The sequence below is a fragment of the Rhinoderma darwinii genome, chromosome 9 (genome assembly GCF_050947455.1).
Source record: "Rhinoderma darwinii isolate aRhiDar2 chromosome 9, aRhiDar2.hap1, whole genome shotgun sequence".
In the NCBI taxonomy this organism is placed as follows: domain Eukaryota; kingdom Metazoa; phylum Chordata; class Amphibia; order Anura; family Rhinodermatidae; genus Rhinoderma; species Rhinoderma darwinii.
In genome coordinates, this window is record NC_134695.1 from 88,710,103 (window position 1) to 88,736,581 (window position 26,479).

The window sequence follows — 26,479 nt, forward strand, 5'->3', positions numbered from 1 at the left end:
TAAGAGGGAACACAACCCCTCTGCTATAGAAACGTAATGTTATCATAGGACTAATGGATCTCAGCGCAACTAATCCAATTAAAACAAGGACCGCTGGATTCTGCTTTGGTGTCAAGAATTTCCGGTGCCCCTATGATAATGCTGAGCTATCAGAGCATGGGGCAGGATGTGTAGTCATGGGGGACCGGGGGCAGGATGTGTAGTCATGGGGGACCGGGGGCAGGATGTGTAGTCATGGGGGACCGGGGGCAGGATGTGTAGTCATGGGGGACCGGGGGCAGGATGTGTAGTCATGGGGGACCGGGGGCAGGATGTGTAGTCATGGGGGACCGGGGGCAGGATGTGTAGTCATGGGGGACCGGGGGTAGGTTGTGTAGTCATGGGGGACCGGGGGCAGGATGTGTAGTCATGGGGACCAGAGGCAGAGAAGCTCTTCTTACTGGAGTCCTGTAACTTCAACCTTTTGATATCGTCATTTCACATCATGTTGCAACGGCTTTAGGGCATGGTCAGACATGGTGGAATTCCGCTGCAGACTTTGTTCCTTTTAGTTTCTATTGCTTTTCAGGTAACTTGGTTTAGTCGTTGCGTAAAATAACAGTGCATCGTTTAGGCTGCGGTGTAGGATTTGGACTCTGCAGCAGGCGCCGTCTGTTGCGGAGAAGCAGCGGATTTCAGACTTTTGCAACGCAAAGACTGAAACCTGCAACAAGTACGCTGGGATATTCGCAACGTCTGAATTAACTGTCAAATATACAGATTTTTCTGCCACGTCTGAACATGCCCTTATAATAGGTTGTCCTCCTTCAAACTATTCAAAGGCCGTAAATTTCAAGCAGGTTTGATGGAATTTTTTATCGAATGGCGTTTTGACAAATGACAAAAACTAAACCTACTGTGCGCGTGTCGACTCTTTGTTTTCTATTACCATAGACCTTAAATAACATCCGGCTGCAGCTTTTATGATCCCAAAAAATTCTGGGGCAATGCCGTGTGTGAATCCAGCCCAGATGTACCAAGCCCAATTTACTAAGTTTTTTTTTCTAATGAAGAAAAATAAAATAAATCTACGACGACTTCTACTCGATCAGTTTATTAATTTACAAATCCCATAATTTAATCACCAAAACTTACAATCGCCGTCACACGATGTTCTTTATAACTTCACAATGATAAAGAAATGTATCAAATGTCTCAATAACGAAGCAAATCGTCTCCATCACTGATCCCTGTGCGGGGTAGAGAAGCAATCCGTGCAAGGCTGAGGCTGGTCCGTACACTTAGGCCCTCTTCACACGCTGGTTTTTTTGCAGGCAGAAAATTTGAAGTGGATTTGCATCACATGTGTTTTTTGCTGTGATTTGAAGCGTTATTTTGCCACGGTCTTTTAAGGCGTTTTTTTTTCCTATTCATAACCGCAAACGTTTTTTGCAGAAAAACGCATAAAAAAAAATCGTGCCAAAACTCGTTTATTTCCATCTCCCGTTGATTTCAATGGGGTTTTTGAGGTAGAAAACGCCTCAAGATAGGGCATGTCGCTTTTTTCCCCACGAGCGTTTTTTAAAATATTTTTTTTTTTTTTTTTTTTAAAACGCCTCCACCTCCCATTGAAATCAATGGGAGGGAATTTCGACCATTTATTTCTGTGGTTTTTGCTGCAGTTTCCGCTGCAAAAAACTGAAACAGCCTTAGGCCCTGTTCACACACATCTGAATCCACATCTGAATCCGCGCCAAAAAAGTCCGAATTTGCCTCCCATTGATTTCAGTAGGAGGTCTAGGCGTTTCTAGCCTGGATATTTTTGGCCGCTCGTGGGCGGGAAAAAAAAGCGGCATGTCCTCTCCTGCTGTGGTTTCCGCCTCTGACCTTCCGTTGACATCAATGGGAGGTAGAAAAAAAAGCTGCGCTCGTTTCTGAGCGTTTCAAAATCTGCCTCAACATTCCGGAAGGAATTCTGCGGTAGATTTTTTTGTGCCTGCAAAAAACTCAGTGTGAACGGGGCCTTTACAATACTGACCGCTGTTCCTCCCGACTCCCCCATGTACTTCTATACGCGACCGTGCTTACATATGTTTTCAACAAGTAGATGGGAATATTCCACGGGAACAAAAGATCAGGTTTGTTAAAATCGACATACTTGATCCTTCTTTCCCTCGAGATTTGCCGTCACTGGAGGTGTGGGGTCCCCCCCCCCTTTACACATTCGATAGTCGGCTGGTCCTGCTGAAGTCAGCGGGTTTGGCCGACATTGATCGAATGTGTAGGGGCAGGACTCCAAAGTGATCACGCTACATTTTTTGGCCGATAATCGCTAATCAGATGCCATTCTTCAATGTCCATCCCGTTGCGTTATCTATAATGCCCACTTCCAGTATGACTATCGGACCGGGTAGATTGGCCATAGCATGAGAACGCATTCTCTGTCCGCACGGCGTCCTTTGTGGAAAGCCGAGGAGATGGGATTAAGTGGAAGCTTGAAGATCCTGAAGAAGGCGTCCTGACTGGTAAACTCTACACACACCACATACTCTATGACAAATAACTACGTTTGTACTGTGTTCCTGAAGCCGTGAGGAGCTCTCCATGTCCTTGTGTTGCTGCAGCTCTCGCAGTAACCAGTGACGAGACGGCACATTCTATGTGTAGCGTGATCCGTCGTCGCCCTAGGAGGGCTTCGGGGAAAGTAGCTGGAACTTCCTGAGACGATTCGCAGCAGTGACCACGTAGAAATGTTTCTAGAGGAGAGAGAGACGGACATGAGAACGGTAAAAAGAAGCGGGTACGTGGCAGACTGCCCTGTGGCACCCAGGCTGGTATGAGCGACATCAAAGTAAGGTACTCCACTGAGTATAAAGTAATCCACCAACATTTAGGGAGGGTATACCTCTTGCCCGTGGATTGTTTGTAGGACACCCCTCAACCAGGCGCTGCCCCAGTCCTTCTCAATGAATTAAAAGATCATCAAAAAGTTAATTTATTTCAGTAATTCAATTCAAAAAGTGTCTCTAATATATTCTATAGATTCATTACACACAGAGGGATCTATTTCCAGCACTTTTTTTCTTTTAATGTTGATGATTATGGGAACCATTACTGAAAACCCAAAATTTAGGGTCTCAGAAAATTAGAATATTATATAAGCCCAATTTAAAAAATTATTTTTAATACCGTAATGCTGTCCTACTGAGAAGTCTGTCCAGTATCTGCCCTCAATACTTGGTCGGGGCTCATTTTGCATGAATTACTGCATCCAGACTTTCCATAATGTGTATGAGCTCCTAAAGACCTTACTTCGACTTGGCTGTGAGAATATACCACTTACTTTCCATTTCTTCTGTGCCATGTATTTCTGAAGCAGGACCTGTGACTTAAGGCGCACTTTGTATTTTTGGGCTTTTAAAGGCAGGTTGACCAGCCACTCATGTTTCAGACACTGACCGGCACTTAGTCTGCAGCTAGGAGACAAAATATAGAATAGCTTCTGAGAAAGGTGGGAGAAAAAAAAAAGTCTGATATTTATCAGGTACCCCTTACAACAAATGAGCTAGGTGTTCAGCATATTCAGTTACCGAGTCACCCGGGCTTTATACAAATGCATAGTCCCTGCTCACTCCTCCCTCCCACACTCTGGCTCCTCCCCTTAGGTTTGACATCCATGCCGTGTCTGATTTATTGCAGCTTGGGAGGGAAATTTGTTGATCAATCCTTCAGAAGTTTATAGCAATGGTTGTAGATCCCCTTTAAGAAGATAACTCGATCCTGAGTCTTACCTCTTTTCTTTCACCAACAGTCTAGAAATAAAGTCTTTGGCTTCTTCCGATACTTGTTCAAAAGTCTCAGCGTTAAAGTCCCAGTTACAGTTCACAATGTAGTTCATGGTCTCTGCGTCACTTTCACCCAGAAACGGAGACAGACCGCTGAGTCTAGAACCAGGGTGAAGAAAACGTAACTGTAAAAAACTAAACTAAAACTAAAAAAGTGCACAAAAGAGGCAGTTTTCTATTGAGTTTATATGTTCTGAGTCAGTGGCCTCCAACCTGGGGCTCTTATGCTGTTGTGAGACTACAACTCCCACCATGCCCTAACAGCTGCTTGGAGACGTAGTTTCACAACGGTTTGAAAGTCAGAGGTCGGAGACCACCGTACTATGTAATTTTTGTACAATCCAATTACTATTTCCTAAAGGGGTTCCCCGCTTTGGACAATCCCTACTTGTAATAAGTGTCTGGAAAATAAGCTGATCATAAAGTTTCCCTCTGCTGGGACCCCCAGCGATCAGCTGTAATCTGTGGGGAAACCTGGCTGCAAGTGTTTCGTTTCCCTGCAGCGCCACCACAGGGGAGATTAGGTATTACACAGTGTCCATTCATATCAATGTGTTGATGTTGTCTGTAATACAGGATGGATCCTCCAGAAACCCTCTATGTAAACGCTCTCCACCCTGGTCAAGATATGACTTCCCTAATATGGTGTATGATGATGTGTTTTTAGTTACCTAGACACCCCGTTTTGTTATGGTCAATTGTGTTTCTCTTTAGGGTGTATTCACACAGTGCGGTTTTGCTGCATGCGTTTTCTCTGTGCGATTTTTGGCCACGCGGCAAAAGCGCACCGTGTGAATACACCTTCGTAATATCACCCGTCACCTCTTTTCTGGAAAGTTATTATTAAGCTTATTCAGCCGACGCTTCCCGAGGCATCAATGGCAAGTGTGTTTAGCTTTGGACTATCTGAGGCTGGACAACTTGAGTGTGACTGTCACAAGTACGAAAAACAAAAACTTAAAGGGGTAGTCTGGGCATTGGGCGGTTTTTCATAGGGCCACTGTATAGCGGCCGTACTGCAACACTTCAGCTCTTCTCCTGTTCGAGTGACTAGGAGCTGAGTTGCAGTACGGCCGCTATATGGTGTATGGAGCTTTCTGCTTCCGGCACCGACCACTGCATAACATCCGGAACAGCTGATCGGTGTGGGCTCTGGGTGTCGGACCCCCACCGATCATATACTGATGACCTATCCTGTGGATAGGTCATCGGTATGTTCACACAGGGCAGATACGCTGCGTATAAGTAAACTCCGCATGCGTCCTGGAAGCCGCAGGGAATTCTGCTCAAAACGACACCAAATTGTGGTGCTGTTATTTGGGTGCAATCTCCGCTGCAGAAATACTGCTAGAATTTTTTTTTTTGTATCGGACGCAGCCTATCGATGTATTACATGGTCGGCCCTTCATTAGAGCGGCTGATCACTGAGTCATCTTTAATTGAAAAATGGGTTGTCAGGATGAGACAACAGATTTAATCATTGTATAATAAAACCTACAACTTTTTAGTATTCTTCCTGATTCAGTTCCTCACCATTTTCAACATCTCTGCTTTCTGTTAGTGAATAAGCGCATTCTTGTTTACACATTGCAGCTCATCCCTATTCAAGTGAATAGAGCTCAGCTGCAATACCAGACACAGCCCATGCACAAGAGTGGCGCTGTTTCTGGAAGAGAAGCTGAGCTTTGTTCTAGTCATGGTGCGTCCAATACAGGGGGGTTTTGTTGGCTGCGGAGCCATGACCTGGGTCTTCTACCTCTTCAGTTTCGCCCTCCTCTCCCCTGATTGCTCTGAGCTTACAATTCTGGATTTTTCAAGATGATTCAGAAAATCATTAGCGTATGTGACATCCAAGCCAGCACATGACTCACAGCATGTAGGTAATGACTCCTACACTCCACATGTCCGTGGGGAAGGACACAAAATCGTAATTTACCACTTCTGGCGCCAAAAACTCTGGTGTCCCAAAATTCACTCTCAGCTTTTCACGTGGCTTGTACCTAAAAATCACCAAAAAAAATCATTAGTGTCATGACTGGGAGCTGGACCAGTCCCCTGATGACGACAGCGATCACTCACCTCCTTGCCAGCCCAAAGTCAATAATCTTTATCTGGTTTCCAGTGCGATTGACACACAGAATATTCTCTGGCTGAAGGATACAAAGACTCGTCAGTGTCACAGCAGCTTCTTGCATAGTTAATGAACTACTTTTTTTAAAAAACTCCAATGCATCAATAACAAAATGAAGAAACTTTGCAAATAATCGACTAAAAATCTATTTCCGTTTTGTGTATACAGCTCCTATGCAGAGCTATGGGCTATGTTACTCTCCATTTGTCCTCTTATACTGGCTGTAGGTGAGCAAGAAGGAGAGGGAGTGAAGTAACACATGACTGTAGAATCAGACTACAGAGTTTGTAGTCTGTAACCATGGAGACACATGTATACAGCTGCTATTCAGACCTATGTGTCTCTATGGTTACAGACTACAAACTCTGTAGTCTGATTCTTCAGTCATGTGTTACTTCACTCCCTCTCCTTCTTGCTCACCTACAGCCAGTATAAGAGAGGACAGATGGAGAGTAACACATGACGGCGTGATCACGGAGCCCATAGCTCTGCATAGGAGCTGTATACACTAAACGGAAATAGGTTTTTAGTCGATTATTTGCAAAGTTTCTTCATTTTTTTAATTTTAGATGCATTGGAGCAATACAAAAAGACTGCAAATATGGACTTCCCCTTTTAGTTGCCCTCTGCTAAATTAAGGGAAAGATGGGTGAAAATCAATGTCGTAGTCACCCAGCTTTCTCAGGTTCATGAATAGCAGACCCAAGTATGTAGTGGCACGCCACAGGTCAGGTCTCTAGGGCAGGGGGCCCCCTCGATGACATCCAAATGCCTTAATAGGGCACATGAAAAGGGGGTTGTAGTGATGAGACCCCTGCCATAGGACATTACCTTGAGGTCCAGATGAAGAATATACTGTTGGTGCAGGTAGTAAATCCCTTCACATATCTGTTTGGTAAACATGATGGCGTCCAGCTCTGTCAGGTGGTAACTGTCGTCCGTGATCCTGTCAAATAATTCCCCTCCATCCAGACTAGAGAAACAAACAGAAAATCCATTACAGCTTGATGTGTAACTAGAGGAGATCACTGGATCCAAGGCAGATTTTAGTGGTGCCCATGGATGGGCTGCAGGGCACAAACACTTATGAGTCCCACTGTCTGAACTAATGCTGAAAAATCCAGTTTGTCACTTTCTGTCAGCTGGCGCAGTTGCCCAGTTTTCCTAGAGTCCTCATTATGTCTAGTTACAGTAAATGACACATCCTTCATTCAGGTAATGCTGCATAACTAGGCAGATTTACCATTCTCTACTCTAGGAAAGCTGGGTGACGGTCCTTGCTGGAGCTGTAATAACGACAATATTGGGCCTGATCAGATATAAATAAAGTATTGTACCTACCCTAAAGTCAAACCTATGGGGCCCAAGGTGATGAGGGGTCTGGCATTGTGTGACACTGTGATAGTGGTTACCTGTAGAAATCCACATGACATTAGCTCCCCCTAGTGGTGGCTGCATTCAGACAGAATTCTATCATTTAGAAAGCAGAACCCCCCCCCCCCCCTCCCTACAGATATATTATGAAATTGGTTAACACAGACTAATAACCCCTTAATGAACCGGCCCTCCGCTCTGCCTTTCAGCAGCCATAACTTTTTTTCATTGACTTTTTTTTATATGAGTCCTTGTTTCATGCGGGAGAAATCATTTTTTTTCCTGCGCAATTTGGGGGAACAAAAATGTATTCTTTTTTTGTTACATTTTTTTTTTTTTTTAATTCCATAAAGATAAGGATAACTTTTTAATAACTTTATTTTTTACTTCTAATGTATTCGCATACTCTTGTATTATATATTACACTGTGTCACTGTGACATCTCATAGTGTGTCCTAACAGCAGGCAAACTGACAAGACAGCCCTGGGGCCCTTCAGGCAAACTGACAAGACAGCCCTGGGGTCCTTTCTGGGTCCCCAGGGCTGATTTTCGAGGGTTCACCCAGTCACCGGTTATGTGACTGGGTTTCCAGTGACGAGATTAGAGAGGGGAGTCCCCGTTGATCATCAAGCGGTCACAGACTGCGGCGATCAAATGGTTAAACAGCTGTGATCGGAGGTTCCTCTAATCCCAGCTGTATTCAGGAGGCTGCTTATTCGTTCATGAGATGTTCGTTACTGATGCTGCTTAGGGGATGATTGCGCTTATGCCTTTTCTACAGCGACACTAAAAAGTTGTCACTGTAGACTCCAGACCTGCACACACACACACACCCCCCCCCCCCCCCGCCGTCAAAAAGACATTGGGTGGTCTGGAAGGAGAAAAACTGCTGAAAATATTTTTTTTAGAGGGTTTTTCCAATTGTCTTTAATTATTTCATAATGAAAAGTCGTACAACTTTTTAAAATACTTTGTATTTAAATTCCTTACCAGTTTCAAGATCTCTGCTTGTGGTCAGTGAATGAGAACATTCTTGTTTACATATAGAGTCTGATAACCTGTCCAGACCTAATACTTCATCGTTGTCTTGATTACACAAGATAATGATCATCTGAACGCTCGTTTTCCCGATCATTGGCCCGTGTAATATGGCTATTAGAGGCTTTTTTCTTCCATCCTAGACAATCCTCTGTGAGCTCAACAGCCTGGACTCCAGACTGATACATTTCATCTGCACTGATACATTGTAACAAACTATCAGAACAGGAGAAATATTTGTGCTGCTCATGTATTTCTAGACTGGAGCCAACCCTCAGCTGTGTGAAGTAGCAGATCTGTACTGGGTTTCAGCCACTGGATGTAAACGGGGACATTCACATTTGCCGACAGCAAGCAGAGATCTTGAAAATGGGGAGAAATGTAAACAATGTATATTAAAAGGTTGCATAACTTCATTAGAATAGGATTAAACTTTATTAACATGAAAAAAAAATAATCTTGACAGATGAAGGAATTGAGATTTATTAACTGGGGACGGTTTTAACTTTTAAAGGGGAAACGTTCTTTAATTCTGCGGAGTCCCCCCCTCCTGCTGAGATACATACTATTCCATGATTAAGGTCAGGTCGTTCTTGCACTCAAAGGCGTCGTATAACTGGATCAGGTTGACGTGATTTAACTGATTCATCACATTAATTTCATTCTTCACCTCGTCCTGTAAAAGGGAAAAAAAACAAGTCACCGATGTAATGATCGTTTTCTTGCCGTGTAACAAGATGAAGGGTCTGGTGATCCAGGTGCCTACTGAGGAGAAGGAGGAAATAAAAGGATAATTACAGGCCGGCAGGCGCCCTCGTGACGGGCGGCGGGGCCGGGGTGCCCTTTTCTACTCCCCCCGATCCCGATCTGAGCATGTTCTAGAATCACTGACCGCATTTCCCACTAAAAGGCTCATGAATATGCAAATGTATCCACTGAGCTTGTCAGATCCCCCGGCCTCCCTGCTACACTTTTCTGCACTAAAGGGCAAATGCCTCCACAGACAGCTGTAGTCACACATCATGCCTCAAAATATTGAAATACCCAATAAGGCAAAAATAACAAGAAAATTCTGGTTTATCTTTGGAAGGAATAGCTTTATTACAGATATATTTACCTCTTGTAAAATGTATTAGAATAGGCATATGAATTTTAAAAAAAAAAAAAAAAAAAAAGTTTGCGTGACTTATTTTGTCTTATACTCTAGTCACATCCAAAGCTGCCTTCAAAATTCTGCAGACTTCTTGTTAGTTCTCCTACTGCAGGAACTCACATCACACTGCTGCCCCCTGCTGGATCTGTGCATCCAATGAGAGATAGTGATTATACCAGATAGTGTGATAGAGAAAACTTGTAGTGGATTATGGGATCTCCGCTAAAGTTGTTGTGGTGTGTGAGCGTGTATATGATACAATCATTGGCATAACCGTGGTGCACTTGCAATTCAAGCAGAAAGATTTTACTTGCACTGATACATTGTAACAAACTACCAGGACATGAGAGAGATTTGTGCTGCTCATGTGTTTTAGCTCACAGAGAACTGTCTAGCTTGGATACAATGTAGCAAATCCTCAGCCCTGAGAAGTTTAAGATCTGTACAGGTTTTAAATTCCTGGATGTTAACAAGAATGTTCTCAATCACTGACAACAAGCAGAGATCTTTAAAATGGGGAAGAATTGAAACACAAAACATATTAGAAAGTTGTATAAGTTTCATTATATAATGATTAGACTTTCTTAACATGAAACCAGAGAACCCCTGTGGGCTTTAGTCTCATAAGTTTGTACCCCTCTACTTACCCTGTCCTTGGGTGCTTTCACTTTGATGATTTTTGCAGCCAGACGGAGGCCAGACGTAATCTCCACACACTTGTGAACTTGACCGAAGCGCCCCCTAGTGATCAACATCGAAAAGTAAATACATGGTACAATACAACTAAAGTCTATATTCACTTACTTGGAAGACCCACATGTATACGTTCTGGATGTGAGCCACCTTGTGGGCACTTTTGTGGGAGTTTTTTTTCAAGCCTCAAAACTCCTTCAGGCAGATTTTGGAACGAAAGCGTTTTTTGACCATTTTTAGGCTTTTTTTTAATTGAAGAAATGTGAAAACCGTTAATTATTTTTTTTTTAAAAACTCTCCAAACGAACGGTGCGTTTTTGGTTTGTTTTTTTTGCCTCCCATTGATTTTAAAGGAGATTAACGGTATGTTCACACAGCAGCGTCCATTACGGCTGAAATCACGGGGCTGTTTTCAGGGGAAAACAGCTCCTGAATTTCAGCCGTAATGGCATGTTGCCGGCGTTTTTCGCTGCGTCCATTACGGACGTAATTGGAGCTATTTTTCCATTGTGTCAATGGAAAACGGCTCCAATTACGTCCCAAGAAGTGACAGGCACTTCTTTGACGTGGGCGTCTTTTTTACGCGCCGTCTTTTTACAGCGGCCGGTAAACAAAAAATCACCATCGGCACAGAACATCGTAAAGCCCATTCAAATGAATGGGCAGATGTTTGCCGACGCTTTAGTGCCGTATTTTCTGATGTAATTCGAGGTTAAAACGCCCGAATTACGTCCGTAAATAGGGTGTGTGAACCCATCCTGAGAGGTGAGAAAGTCTCCAAGATAGGATATGATTTATTTTTATTTTTTTTCTCCACGAGCGGTCAAACTACCCAGGAAACAAAACACCTCCGCGTTTTCGGACGTTTTTTTGACGTGGTTTCTGCGCCAAAAAACTCAGTGTGAACTCCCCCTAAGGATGCAATTATATTAGAAATTTTTGGCCACACGATAAAAACTGCATCAAAAATCGTGGAATATAATTGCACACTGTTTTACCACGATCTGCCGCGGTTTTGTGATGCAGATTACGGCTGTGCGGTTTTACAGTTAAAACATTTATTTTGAAGGTTTAAAACCGCATGGGTGAAAAATCGCATTGCAATACTGGGGCAATTTACGGTAAAATTGCGCGCAGTTTTTATGAGGTTTTTACAGCGTGGCCAAAAACATGTAATGTAAATGCACCCGAAAGAGATTGCTCCTGATTGTAAAGCCACAGAGAACGGACAAGATCGCCTGGTCCCAGCAGTAGAATCCCCCACAATGATAGAATGGCTGGGGTAGGCGGCCGCTGTACAGGGGTGGTCCGAACTGTCCAGCCGTTTAACCGTGGACGAATACGGTCCCCAAGATAATACAAAGGCAGATCAGTATCCTACGGCAAGGATAAATCAGGAATGTCATCTAACAAAGCAATCGGCAAATTGTCCATTTTGAGGGGTGTTGCCCTTTAAGACAATGAGTTCTCCATTACAAAAATGTAAAAAATTTAATAAAGTCAAACGCAACTTGGATACATTTATAACTGCGTACTGTATAGTTAACCCCCGCCCTGCCACAGAAACAGCGGCCAAAGGAATGGAAAAAGTTACACAACCCGTGTCCTGTGTTCCTATGTTGAAGGAAAGACCTCAGAGATGTTTCGGGAGTTTGTCAAAGTGCTGCTGTTATCGCGGATTATAAATAGCCCCGGTACATGGTAAACACCATGGAAAGACCAGAAGCCTAAATCTCATCTTTCTCACGCTTTACAATGGATTAGCCTCTCGCCCAGCTGTCCGCTAACTGTGTAATACAATGTTACGCTGCTTTCTGTATCGCATACCGCGGGGTGTAAATATATCCGCTGCGGAAAAACAACCTTGCAAGAACATGATAGACCATACACAAAGGGGGCTGTGTGCGAGATCCTATCTATATTTGCTGCATAATGGCCCCTTTAAGCCTCCCCTCAGTATATAGACAGCGCATGACTCTACACTTTCCCCCTTTCCTTTGATGTTTATATCCTGAAGTAGGATTATGGGCTCTGTTCCCTAAATAGGGGGGACCGAAACACATCTGTGTAGCATGGAGAGGCTGTCTAATGTATAGCATATCAAAACTGCGTGATTTCAGTCTTTTCTTAATCTCTGTTGCCTGAATAAGAGGGGCCTAGAACAAGTCTGTGTACCATGAAGAAGCAGTCTAATGTATAGCAGATAGAAGCTGAATACGTTTTTGACTAGCCTTCTCTTGATCTCTACTGACTGAATGAGAAGGATCTAAAACCAGTCAGTTTACCATGAAGAAGCAGTCTAATGTATAGCGGATAGAAGCTGCATAATTTCTTGACCAGTCTTCTCTTAATTTCTGTTGCCTGAATAAGAGGGACCTAAAACAAGTCTGTACCAAAGAGAAGCAGTTTATTGTATATTAGATAGAAGCTGCATCCGTTTTTGACTAGTCTTTTGATCTCTGCTGGCTGAATGAGGAGGATCTAAAACAAGTCTGTGTACCATGCACAAGCAGTCTAATGTACAGCAGGTAGAGCCTGCATAGTTTAGTGGCCAGTTTTCTCTTGATGTCTTTTGCCTTAAAGCGGCTCTGTCACCACATTATAAGTGGCCTCTCTTGTACATGATGTGATCGGCGCTGTAATGTAGATTACAGCAGTGGTTTTTTATTTAGAAAAACGATCATTTGTGACGGAGTTATGACCTATTTTAGCTTTATGCTAATGAGTTTCTCAATGGACAACTGGGCGTGTTTTACTATATGGCCAAGCGGGCGTTGTACAGCGGAGTGTATGATGCTGACCAATCAGTGACCAATCAGCGTCATACACTTCTCCCCATTCATTTATACAGCACATAGCGATATAGCTATATCACTATGTGCAGCCTCATAAACACACTATATCGCTACTGCAGTGTCCTGACAATGAATATACATTACCTCCAGCCAGGACGTGATGTGTATTCAGAATCCTGACCACTTCTGTAGCGTCTCTGTGAGTTACAGCAAGGCAAGCTTAATCTCACGAGATTACGCTGTAAACTGTCATTTACAGCGAGATCTCACTGTGCTGTGCTGTAAATCACAGAGACGTGCAGAGAAGTGTCAGGATTCTGAATACACATCACGTCCCGGCTGGAGGTAATGTCTATTCATTGTCAGGACACATGAGTAGCGTTATGCCTTATTCACACGACAGGGTCCCGCCCAAGCCCGAGTGTCGGCCGATAAAATCGGCCGTTTTTCCCGGCCAGTTTACATTAGGTTTTGCATCCGTTCCGGGCCAGGCATATCTGGACAGTGACATCAGGGGCAACTCCTGAAGGGGAGTCCCCATGTGTTCGGGGATTCCGCTTCAGGAGTTTCCCCTGATGTCACTGCCCAGATATGGACAGAGACATCAAGCGCTCTGTCCAGGAGCGGAATCCCCGAACACACGGGGATTCTGCTCCTTCAGGGAGCTAATGTGGGACTAGCACATAGAGCAGGGAGATACCTCCCTGCTCTGCTATAGTGGCGTCGCTACAGTAGTAGCAGCTGCAGCAGCTGCTAGCGGCGCCATCGAATGTGTCGCCGGGCCAGGGCGCTTTTAAAACAAGCAGGGGAAGGGAGCCAGCACAGTGCTCCCTTCCAGCTGCTGTACACCCCGGCCCTGCCACAAGGTGTATCTCCAGCGTACAGACATTCGTCCGAATGGCATCAACTCCTCCTCCTCACATGCACTCTGCACTGTGAGGAGAGAGCGAGCGACGGAATACATGGCCATCACTCGGGACACATTCCGGTGATGGCCGTATATTACCAGGCCCCATAGACTTCTATGGGAGCCGGGCGGCCGGGTAAACGGCCGAAAATAGGACATGTCCCATTTTTTGATGGCCAGGTTTCCCGGGCCGTCAAAAAATCGGTCGTGTGAATAGCCCCATTAGGGGTCTATTGTTCCTATAGCAGCCGGGTGACGGCCGTTTTATGAACGGCCGTCACCCGGCCGGGAAACCCTGTCGTGTGAATAAGGGCTTATAGTGTGTTTATGTGGCTGCACATAGTGATCTAGCTATATCGCTAGTGCAGTGTAAATGAATGGAGAGAAGTGTATGACGCTGATTGGTCACTGATTGGTCAGCGTCATACACTTTTCCCCACAACGCCCACTTGGCCATATAGTAAAACACGCCCAGTTGTCCATTGAGAAACTCATTAGCATAAATCTAATATAGGACATAACTCCGTCACAAATGATCGTTTTTCTAAATAAAAAACACTGCTGTGATCTACATTACAGCGCCAATCACATCATGTACAAGAGAGGCCACTTATAATGTGGTGACAGAGACGCTTTAATGAGAGGCAGTCTATTGTACAGCAGATAAAAGCCTACATGGTTTCTTGACTAGTCTTTTCTTAATCTCTGTTGCCTGAATGAGAGGGACCTAAAACAGGTCTGTGTACAAATGAGAGGCAGTTTATTGTACAGCAGATAGAAGCTGCATACGTTTTTGACCAGTCTTCTTTTAATCTCCGTTGCCTGAATGTGAGGGACCTAAAACAAGTCTGTGTACCAGGGAGAGGCAGTCAATCTATTGTCATAGTGGCCACGGTGTGACTTGCTAGCCTCTTTCGTATGGTCCAGTCCCATGTCTCCCAAGCACCTGTATTCCGTGCACTGATGCAAGCTGCCGCTATTGGCTGCTTGTATGTAGGTTCTTATATGTTTTATTATAGGGGTAATATGGATAGCATTTTTAGGGAGCTTCATTTGCATCCCAAGTCTTGTCTTCCATTGCTTGAGTGGTAGGGAGCCAAAACAAGTCTGTGCAGTGTGGAGAGGCAGTCTGTAGTACAGCAAATGTAACTTCCTGTGATGAACTGGTGGTCACCAAGCTGAGTGACAAGCTGTAATGACAGCCATACTGATTGTACGTTAGACTCCGTTCACATCTGCCTTGTGGTCGCCGTTCCTAACGATGCACGCCGACCATGATGCAATGTTGTAACCAACGTACAACCGATACCACCGGCGCCTGACGGACCGCATTGGCTAATAATGGGGTCTCTTGGATTTGTCACGTGCAGCGCTATTCCTCCCATTCAATCTGAAGGAATCTGCAACAGAGTCTCCAACGCAGATGTGAACAGAGACTAAGAAAGACTTTTATTAGGGAATTTCTTTCTATTCAATTCCCTAGAATATAAGCAAATATAAGAGCCGTATCTTGGCTTCGGGAGATTCCTGGGTACCGTGGTTTATATCCCGCCGCTATTTCCTTGCATTCCAGTGATACCAAACGGTTAAACGTTCCTCTGGCTCGTGAACGGATCTGGGTGACATTTATAGATCGGCCAACACAAACAAGTTGTAGGTGTTTTTAAACAGACGGTTTTCGGGATTAAACATCTTAAGAGAAGTCGTTTCTGTTTTCTAACTCAATTTCACTGCCAAATTGTAAATGTCATGGTTAATTAATGCGCGGTGCTGTGAAAACGTCATGGCTTGGATTTCAGCCGCATTTGCTAGCCCCCTAATACACTCCATTACCCCTACTGTCCCCCCAATATATTAGAAAACCAAAACTTGTGTCAACTTTTTATAAATAAGTCATAAGAAAAGAAGTCACTTTGTAATATAAAACTTGTTTCCATTTTGTTTGTTTTTTTAATTCTCTGGATGCAGCCAGCAGTGTAAAGAATGGAGGTTTTCTATAGGTAGACATGTAAATATATAAATTCTTGAAGAGGTTGTCCCATTAGGACAAACCCTGTCCATAGGCCCTATTAGAGATATAGATGTCATAAAGGGGAGTCCCCTGCTTGGGACCCCCCCCCCCCCCTATGTCCCAGAAAGGAGAACCGCTCTGGCGGACCCGGCACGTCCTTGCATTACATTGTGTGACTTGTCACAGCTTCCCCCAGTGATAACAGCTGAGGGTAAGTGAAACCGGATCCGCGGTAATTAGCTGAATGTCGCGCCGGCATCTTTTTGAGGAGGGGTTGGCTTCGTCTGCCTCTTCTATTAGGTCGTTAAAAGTTCTTTATAGCTTTTTTTCGTTATCTATGTTCCTGGAAAAGCCGGGTGACGACCAATATGGCCGCCATTACAGTTCCCGCAGGGCCTGCGGCCCAGATTCCCATAAATACTGCATAGAAAAGCGTAATTAAAGGGTAACTAAACTTTTAAAAAACTTTGGACATAACTTCTGACTTGTCACTGTGACTTAATCCGTGGGGGTCCAAGTGCAGAGACCCCCACCGATCACTAAAACACGGTGGTGAGCACTGAGCCGCTTTGTTTCTGATTGGGAAGCGCTCACCCGAGTGCTTCTGCCGCCTCATTTTAGTGATCCGTGGGGGTCTCCGTGCTCACTATGACATGTCAAAAGTTTTTTAAAAGTTTAGTTACCCTTTAAGTAGTGACAGGTTCCCCGTCCCAATATCACTGCTTAACTAGACAGATTTTCCATTCAGTATTATAGGAACGTTTTCTGCGCCATATTGGTTGCCAGCCAAAAACTGGGGCTCCGCTGCAAAATCTGTAACAAGTTTCCACCCAACCGTTCCACTTCTAGTACTGACGGGTGCAGCTATAGGGGGTGCAGAGGTGGCAATCACACCGGGCCCTGGTGTCTGAGTGGAACCAACAGCCACTCTGCCGCCTAAGAAGACCCCAGCATTATAAATGGCACATGACAGATGGGGGACCCTGAGAGATTTTGCATTGGGCTCGGGAGCTTACCCCTCTGAGTACTGATGTCCGGTTAGGTCTTGTTACAGGCCCCCCAGAGACGACCCTTCCTCTATAGCTATGCCACTTGTTAGCTCTGTACCCCACAACTTACCCTCCCAGGACCTCATGTTGGCACACCGTGTACATGGATGATAGGATGGCTTGTTTGATGCTCACTATTCGGTGGTTGAACGGTGCAGGAGGCGGCGGACAGTCATCTGTAACATAACAAACACAAGTCTGAAGATGGAGATCACCCATTTTGCAGATGTGGGTAAAGATGGCACATTCGGGGGTTTCCATACTAGTTGGCAGCAAATTAATTACAGTTTCTGAATCGTTGTATTTCCGGTTGTCACAAAGCTACAATTTCCATCGTGACCGGATTGTTGAGTTGCAATTGTAGCACAATGGCCGCTGAAGATTTGGACTGCGCTATTGTATAGGGAACTACAGGAGGATTATATGTCATTATGACGTCACTGCCCAACTCTCCCAAGATCTGCACTCTCCTCCCAAGAAATACTCTGTGCTGCGGAGGGACCGCTCCCTCTACTCCATCAGTCTTTGACCTCCCACTTGTCTCCATTCCTCTCCTCACATCACGTCCTTGTCACATACAGCCCTGTCCTCACTAACATCACATAATCAGACAAGTCACAGCCACCCACAACATCGGCACACTCCTCTCCTAAAATACTCTGTGCTGCTGTGGATACCTGCTCCTTTTACTTCACCTGCTTTTTCCCTTTGTCTCTGCTCCTGTCACATGCAGCCCTGTCCTCACTAACATCATCACATGGGTGGACAGGTTACTGCCCCCCTGTAAGATCAGCACACTTTTCTCATGAAATACTCTGTGCTGCTGTAGGTACGACTAACACTTTACCTCCTATTTGCCTACAACCCCCTCCTCACATCATGACACTGCCCCTTGTCACATGCAGTCCCGTACACAGAGACATCATCACTTTAGTTCGCAGGTCAGTGCCTCCACAAGAGCAGCACACTGATCTCCTAAAATACTCTGCGCTGCTTTCATGATCTAATTCAGCACACATCCAGCCTTCAAAATAGGATTATAAGGAGGTGTTAGGGTGTATAAAAAAAAAGGACCCAAACTTTGTTATAGGGAGAAAAAAGTTTTTTTCTATTGTGATTGGACTTTTCCTATATATCAAAAATCCACATGGAAATATCACTGCCTAAATGTCATTCAGGACTCTAGAAAAGTTAGGTGACGAGCTGTAATAGCGAACAAATTGGTTATCACCCAGCTTTCCAAGACACAGATATAAGTCCCCTTCTGGTAAAAGAAAGGGACATATTTTCTGGTGACGTTTTATTTCAGAACCAGAATAGTAAAACACATTGATCCCCTGTCACTCCGCGCGTGTCAATAAGATCAATGAACCGGAGTGATCACGTGATCTACCCACCAATGATATGTAGAGAAGCGTCTTCCAGCAGTCTGATGACGTCATCGGGTGAGCTGCAGGCCTGGCTCTGATCTGTTGCCCGGGTGGCATCACAGTCCTTCTTGCCCTGGTCTCCTTTTTGGTGCTTCACCGCACTTTTTCCTCCTTGGACGGTTTCTTTACCGTCACTTCTTGCATGTTCTTCAGTCTTCCTGGCTTTAAGAGTCCCTGTAGTCTCGCAGGTCCTGGTGGCAGGGGGCACCTGCCCGTCCTTACTGGTAACTTCTCCCCGAGATGACGGTTCCCGTCTACTCATGTGTTGCGTTTGTGCATTTGTCTTGATTTCTGGTTCTTCTTCCACTTGGATTTGAGAAAATTCCCTGAAAAATACAATAGATAAATAGAAGAGGTTCTCCTAGGAGTAAATGCAAGAAAATTCCTTTAATCCGGCACCCAATTGTTCAGAATTCCCAATAATCCAGAAATAGACTATTTTGTTCGTAACCTGATTGTTTGGTCTGGGTTGGGGGTCCTATTCAGTCCTCATACAGGAGAATACTACAGCTACTGACCAGGCAATTTGTCATTTTTTTAATTCTAATTTTTCCATTTTCGACTTCCAAGAGCCATAGCTTTTTTATTTTTTAATTGACATAGTCATAGGGCTTTTTTTTTTTTTGCTGGACAAGTGGTTTAACTCCCCATATAATGTACTAGGTAATTTAGAAAAATGATTTTGTAAGGGGAAATGAAAAAAAAAAAATAGCAATTTCCCCATAGTTTTTTGGGTTTCGTTTTTACTGCGTTCAGCTTGCGGTAAAAATCACATGTTAACCTAATTCTGTGGGTCGATACGATTACGGCGATACCAAATTTATATAGTTTATTTTTATGCCTACATTATATTTACTACTTTAAGGCCTTATACACACGAACGTGTCCGTTTTGCGCGCGCAAAAACTCCATGTGGCATCAGCATATGGTGCGTGGCTGCGTGATTTTCGCGCAGCCGGCATCATGATGACACTCTGGTTTTATGTTTACATTCACTCTTTTTACTACTGTTGCGCGAATCACACGCGGCACCCGGAAGTGCTTCCGTGAGTCGAGCGCGATTTGCACGCACCCATTGACTTCAATGGGTGCGTGCTGCGCGTAACACGGGCAAGTACAGGACATGTCGTGAGTTTTACGCAGCGCACGTACGCTGCGTGAAAATCACTGACCATCTGAATGGCCCCATAGACTAACATAGGTCCGTGCGACGGTAATAGTTCAAACTTGTATGGACGCGGTGATATCAATTATATTTTTCATTTTTGACATTACTTTTGGGGGCAAATGGGAAAAGGGGGGTTTTTTGGACTTTTTGAATAAAAAATTGTAGATAAAAAACTATAATTGTTTTTTTGTTTTTTTTTACGGTGGGGAAGGGATGTATACTTAGATGGCTATAGACATCGCAGCCCTCGATGAACAAGTATATGAAGTTGGGACCCCAGCGATCACCTGTAATCTGTGGGGAAACCTGGCAGTAAGTGTTCAACTTCTCTGCAGCGCCACCACAGGGGAAATGAAGCATTACACAGTGTCCATTCATATCAATGTGTTGTCTGTGTAATACAGGACAGGTCAGGTCCTCCAGAGAGAGAGACGCTCTTTATAACCGCTCTCCACTCTGGTTGCGAGATGAACAGAGGACCCCCCCCCCTCTCTATTATCTCACAATTCACTAATAATAGGGTGTACGAAAATGGGTTTCATAAATTGGACAAATCCTTTAAGTATGGCCATAAGATGTTGGAGTTTAGAAGTATGTTCATGGCCAAGATGGACCACTGTCTTGATACTCGACCCTCGTCCCGTGTCAAGTCACCTCTACTCCTTCATTACAGATATCTCGTAGGTTGAACATGGTGGGCATATTTGGGTCTCAATATGCTTTTTTCGGACCACCCTAGCTGTTTGGTTCTTTGGTGTTTTTTCCTTTACCTTGGGAGATGAATTTCTATACAGGGTGGAGATATCAAGGAGACTGATTTTCTATTGAGGGGACTTTGATTCCCCCCAGGTTCTTCTGGAATCTTCTTACGTTCCTCAAGTCTGCTGTCCTGGTCCGTTTGGCTGTGAGAACGTTGACCGTGCGGGACACTTGGGTCGACGTGGACACTTTTTTCTTGAGGTTTTTCTCCGGCTACTTTCTGAGCCCATGGCTTGGTGGTAGGAGATGTTTCTTGGCGTCGGATTGTATCTAGAGGAGGTTGTCCACCTGTGCAGTCAACTTTGGTCTGAAGGCCGCTACAGTGGGGGGTCTTTAGGGTGATCTTTTTCTCTTCCGGGGAATTGCTTTTATGGGCACCTGGGAGGAAGACAACAAGGCATCATGGGTCAATGAATGGGCACAGTGCAATAAACCAGGAAAACTTCAACCTCCTGTTGAGGAATACATGATGGAGCCTTCAGCATTTTATCCATCACTCAATCCAAGTTTATAGAATAACTGGACCATAGGGGCCCATATAAAGATTCTCTACCACCCAACTCCAGCCCTCACATACCTGTTGTGGCCCGCTGCGTCTCAGCCTGAGGGTCTCTGCTGGGGAGCACATGCTTTGATTTAGTCTCTTTTTCTTCGGATTTATCTTTAGCCTTAAATTAAGGAAATAAAATCTTCCGTTATAGAATAGGACACATTTTATATATCTCCACTTTTTAACACCATGTCGTTTTTAGGTACAACATTCTGTGCTGATTGTCTTGATATACAATATCTCTAGAGCAGTTTTTCTGATACAGAGCTCCAAATCCCCTGCATAGACTCAGAGCTACATGATAACATTCTGGCTGCCGGCAGTCACCACTAGGGGGAGCTTACTGCATATTGTAATACGTTGATCTCAATAATAACACTGTATGCAGTAAGCTTTAAAAATTGCATTTCAATTCCTCATAATTTTTAAGTTCTTTGCTTGCTTTCACGGAACGGAAACCTTGTTTCCATGTTCAATTGACACAAGTGTGCAGCTCATTACAGTGTATCGGTGCTCTCCCATATAAATAACCCTGCACCTGAGTCAGTTGGACATGATGAGGACCGGTTGTCAGCCTCTGGATGTAAACGAGAATGTATCCATTCACTGACAGCGAGCAGTGATTTTGAAAATAGTGAGGGTATCTTATTATTACAATGTATCAGTGCTCTCACATGTAATGAACCCTGCACCTGTGTCAGTTGGACATAATCAGGATGGGTTATCAGGCTTTGGGTGTCAACCAGAATAAATCCATCCACTGACAGGTTGCAGAGATCTTAAAAAATAGTGAGTGCATCTCATTACAGTGTACTCATGTAATGAATTCTGCACCTGTGTCAGGTGGACAATATCATGACGAATTATCAGCCTCTGGAGATCAACAAAAATGTATCCATTCACTGACAGCAAGCAGTAAAATTGTGAGGGTATCTTATTACATTGTATCAGTGCTCTCTCATAATAAACCCTGCACCTGTGTCAGTTGGACATGATTAGGGCAGGATGTCATCCGGATGTCAACAAGAATCTATCCATTCAATGACAGGTAGCAGAGATGTTGAAAAATGGTGAGTGCATATCATTACAGTGTAAGAGAGCTCATGTAATTAATCCTACACCTGTGTCAGTTGGACAATATCATTACGGATTATCAGCCTCTGGATAGCAAGAATAATGTATCCATTAACTTGACAGCAAGCAGTGATTTTGAAAAAATGGTGAGCGCATTTCATTACAGTGCATCAGTGCTCTTTTATGTAGTAAACTATGCACCTTCGTTAGTTGGATAATTTGAGGATGGATTGTCAGCCTCTGGATGCCAACAAGATTGTATCCATTCACTGACAGATAGCGCAGATCTTGAAAACGGTAAGGAATTGAAATACAAAGTATATTTGAAAGTTGCAGAACTTTTCAGTGTCGTATAATTAAGCTTCATTTACATAAAATTAGAAACTCCATTTAGAAAATCTGAATATGAGGGTCCGAGGGGTGTTATTTAGGGTACAGATTGGCATTGGCGACCATAAAGCTGTAGACGAGAATTGTGTCCAGAGTTCTCGGACTTTTGAGTTAAAATTTATAAGAATTAGTTCTTGATCCTTTCAGGCGACGGGTTCTGTAAAATCAATATTCTCAGTCTTTCTGCTGAAGAAACACGCAGCGCGCCAAAGCGTTCAACTCGCCGCCAGACATCGTCACGAGTAAACATTCTCCAGAATTTGGCCTTCTTTTCTTTATCTTGGTGAATGCTGAGACTATAATAAAGCTGCAATGTAGAGCATGAGGACCCCGGGGGAGGGGGACAGGGACTGTTATATCCCCTCTGTCCCTGGAAGGCGTTTCACCGGTGTCCTGGAGGATGTAAGGACCGCGACATCTTAGATAATGTAGGAGAAATCTCTAAAATGAGTCCTGGAGATAATTGTCACTGCGGCATATGTGCTGGAAGAAAGTGCCAATATTATGAGAGCTGAGGGCCCTGGTGTGCATGCTGGGAGTTGTAGTTCTCAGGTTGGGGACCACCGCTGTAGATCTGTCACAAAATAGTGATCATAAGTAGGGCCATTAAGGGACACTAGTTGGCCTCGCACTAGTCTGAAATGGCTGATAAAAGAGAGCAATACACTTCCTAAAGTCAGCTTCTCCCCGGCTGATAACAGAGAGCGATAGTGCATTCAATTGTACTGGAAATCGATAAATGATCAAGATCTCGAACTAATTGAAATGAATGGGCAGTAATATCTATTTCTATTACATGCCAAGTTGAAAGGCCCAGGGGCATGATACTCCGATGTGGGCCCCGTCATTTTAAGGATCTGTGAGGGGCCCAGCTCCGACTCCCCCCCCCCCCCCTTCCCCATGGATGACATTTTCTGACATGTCTCAATAGTATCGACCTTCACATTAATTGTCCGCCGCTCTGCTTACGTATCGCCAATGTTCGTACGGTGAAGGAAAGCGGGAGCTGCAATATTCTCCTATCTGGGGGTCTGTTCATCCGGAGCCTCCTGGTTCATGAGTATAATTTCAGGACTACAGTGATACATCGCAGAGCAATAGACAAGGAGGAGCAGAGGAAGGAAGAAACTCTACATAACAATCCAAATGTATTCATTTAAAGTGACCCCGGTGCGGAAAATATCAATGGGATTTAAATCTCGCCTGGAGAGGATTAGAGGAGATGCTACACCGCGCGGGGTTAAACTGACCATTTAATAAGTACTAGATAAATATATATATTGCGGCATGTACGACTTGATCACGTTTCCCACACGTCTCCTGGGGAACTGGTTGAAATCAATCTAATTAAAGTGAAGTGGCCCCTCAGCCGCCCCTTAATCACACGAGAAGGGAGAAGGGGCTCCGCCGGCGGAATATCTCATCATTAAAGTCTTTACTTTATCAATTACTAACACATCAGATCTGCAAGACATGAATAACACGGCCCTCAAGTGAAGAGTCATTCAGATGGGACATCACGTATTTCGGCTTCATCATAATCACTCTACGAGAGTCTTCATAGGGAATATGTCTTAAAGGGCCAGTACACCTGAAGCTCCTCGCTTAGGAGATAAGCGGCTAATATTAGTCACGTATGTGGATGTAAATGTTCCTGGAGGTAGTGGATATGGGATAGCTGAGGGGTTTTTTTTATCAGTCATCCCATTGATGACCTCTCTACACACGGCCTCTTTTCTAGTCTCAGATGGCGGATAACAGGGAACATTAGGCTGCATTCAACTGCCCTGCAAATGGAGAGAAGATAGACTAGGTTTGGTGGTCCTCTAAGAGGTCATCAGGATTGCATCCTTGCCTTCATAATCCATATATTCAAGGCATTAGGGTTTAGGTCACCGAAATTCCACCCTTGACTTCATAGATATTCAAGACTTTAGGTTTGGTGGCCCTCTAAGAAGTCACTAGAATTTTACCCTTGCCTTTAGAGATATTCTAGACTAAATTGAGTAGTCCTCTAAGAGGTCACCAGAATATCCCACCCTTGCCTTCATCGATATTCAGGACTTTAGGTTTACTGGTCTTTTAAGAGGTCACCAGGATTCGACCATTGCCTTCATAGATACTCAGGACTTTAGGATTACTGGCCCTCTAATAGGTCACTAGGATTCGACCATTGCCTTCCTAGATATTTAGGTTTAGTGGTCCTCTAAGAGGTCACCAGGATTCGACCCTTGCCTTCATAGATACTCAGGACTTTAGGTTTACTGGCCCTTTAAGAGGTCACCAGGATTCGACCCTTGCCCTCATAGATACTCAGGACTTTAGGTTTACTGGCCCTTTAAGAGGTCACCAGGATTCGACCCTTGCCCTCATAGATACTCAGGACTTTAGGTTTAGTGGCCCTCTAAGAGGTCCCCAGGATTGTACCTTTCCTACATAGGCTTTCAATGCAAGAACTTTATAAGAAAATAATAGAACCAACCTCTTCACGCGTCTCCGTCCTCCACGGCACTGAACCTTTCAGAATAAAATCCACAATTTTAGAATTTCTCAATGTGTTCCCGACAAACTCCACCACCTTGTCCACGGTGGAGACCATTTTCTGAAGACCATCAAGCTTCTCTTGTTGGATGACAGAATCCATATGTAACACTTTAAGTGAATGTATTAACTCGTTGACTCCACCGTGCTCCTTGACCTGCTCATTACCGTCGCTGGGGTCACGTTGTCCTTCTATCCTCCTCAGAACAGGTCCTTGACCAGCGGAGAGTCTGTCCATTCCTCTTTCTAGCACGTCCATGCCGTGATAAACCGTCTCCAGTTTTCCCATGACGTCTTCCTGAAAGTTTAAGAGTTTATCCATCTTCTCATTGAGAAGATTCAGCTTCCGGTCCGTGGTATTGACTCCTCCGGGAGTCTTCATCTGGGACTTTCCAGTCCCTGTAGAATGGTCGAATTTGCTCTCGTACATTTTGGCCAAGCAAGAGGTTATTGAATCCTGTTTGCTCATTTTCTGTGATGGTGCAGACAAACCCTCTTAATCCGGTCGTGTCCTGGTAATCCTTTTCCTAATTTCGCCTCTACGAGGGGGATTTAGGTTTATACGGCGGTAACTTTAGACGGCCAAATGGGCGTTAAATTCCTAGTGTGCAAACAGATTTAACCGGTGCTATCTGCCTTCTCATTGTGAGGCCTCTAAACAACGGTCTAAACTTGGCCACTGAACTTTTTTTCGGTGGTCCTTTGACGTCACAGGGACATTTTAAATTCTTTCCTGAGAGGGTGGTGATGGATAAGCATGTTAAGAATCGGCAGGGCTGCTGGCTGACCATGGAACAGGGACAACGTGAGACCGTCCTAATCCAATCTATATCAAACCTTCATGTTTCAAGAACTGACGGAGCAGAACCTGGTACAAGGACCTGCCGAAAAATATGAACATTTTTGTGTTTTATTATAAGAGGTCCACGGCACCTTTGGGGAATGACAAAGCTGAAAGATTCGGCTGTGACTTGTGTCTATAAATAGACACCAATGACAAGTATACACAGCTCACATATCGCCGGCTCTTTGGAAACGGAATCTGACGAGAGGCCCGCGCCGCTCCTCTACATATACAAGAAGGCAATTCATTTGTTCTTGTCATTATCACACCCAGTCAACGGAAATTAGGGTTTGGCCAAGTCCATATGTTGATCAATAGAATAATAGGGACTGGAAGAGAGTTTAAAAAAAAAAAAATGAATAAGGCCCTGATCACACAGTTTTTTTTTTGATGCGGAAAACGCGCCAAAAAACATCCAAAACCGCCTCCCATTGATTTCAACAAATGGCGTGCAGGTAGATCAAATTCTGTCTCAAAATTCCAGACTCAATTTTAAGGCAGAATTTTCTGCCTACAAAAAACTGTGTGAACATACCCTAAGGCTACGTTCACACGCTTAACAAAAAAACGGTTGACAATACGGAGCTGTTTTCAAGGGTAAACAGCCTCTGATATTCAGCCCCTTTTTTACGGCTGTTTTCGGAGCTGTTTTTCTTTTGAGTCAATGAAAAACGGCTCCAGAAACTGCTCAAGAAGTGACATGCACTTCTTTTTACGAGGCGTTTTTTTTTAACGTGTCCGTTTTTA

At 44.2% G+C, this 26,479-nt stretch overlaps 1 protein-coding gene across 1 annotated transcript; it reads right to left on the reverse strand.

Moving 5' to 3' along the window:
• Nucleotides 1–1,114: 1,114 nt before the first annotated feature.
• Nucleotides 1,115–25,357, reverse strand: MYLK3 (myosin light chain kinase 3). The gene is made up of 13 exons (XM_075837105.1): nt 24,830–25,357; nt 20,911–21,001; nt 20,345–20,711; nt 18,374–18,732; nt 17,047–17,152; nt 10,169–10,262; nt 8,935–9,044; nt 6,787–6,928; nt 5,904–5,974; nt 5,696–5,824; nt 3,771–3,923; nt 3,323–3,455; nt 1,115–2,735 (listed from the first exon to the last, which is right to left on the reverse strand). Exons 1-13 carry the CDS (start codon nt 25,355–25,357, stop codon nt 2,664–2,666), a joined length of 2,355 nt encoding a protein of 784 aa, XP_075693220.1. The 3' UTR covers nt 1,115–2,663.
• Nucleotides 25,358–26,479: the final 1,122 nt, after the last annotated feature.

Excerpts from the sequence above, each read along its gene's own strand:
- MYLK3 (XM_075837105.1), bottom strand. The coding sequence starts at position 25,357 with ATGAGCAAACAGGATTCAATAACCTCTTGCTTGGCCAAAATGTACGAG. Across the intron at positions 10,263-17,046 it reads CAACATGAGGTCCTGGGAGG|GGGGCGCTTCGGTCAAGTTC; the intron begins GTAAGTTGTGGG and ends GTTGATCACTAG. Across the intron at positions 5,825-5,903 it reads GACTTTGGGCTGGCAAGGAG|GTACAAGCCACGTGAAAAGC; the intron begins GTGAGTGATCGC and ends GGTGATTTTTAG.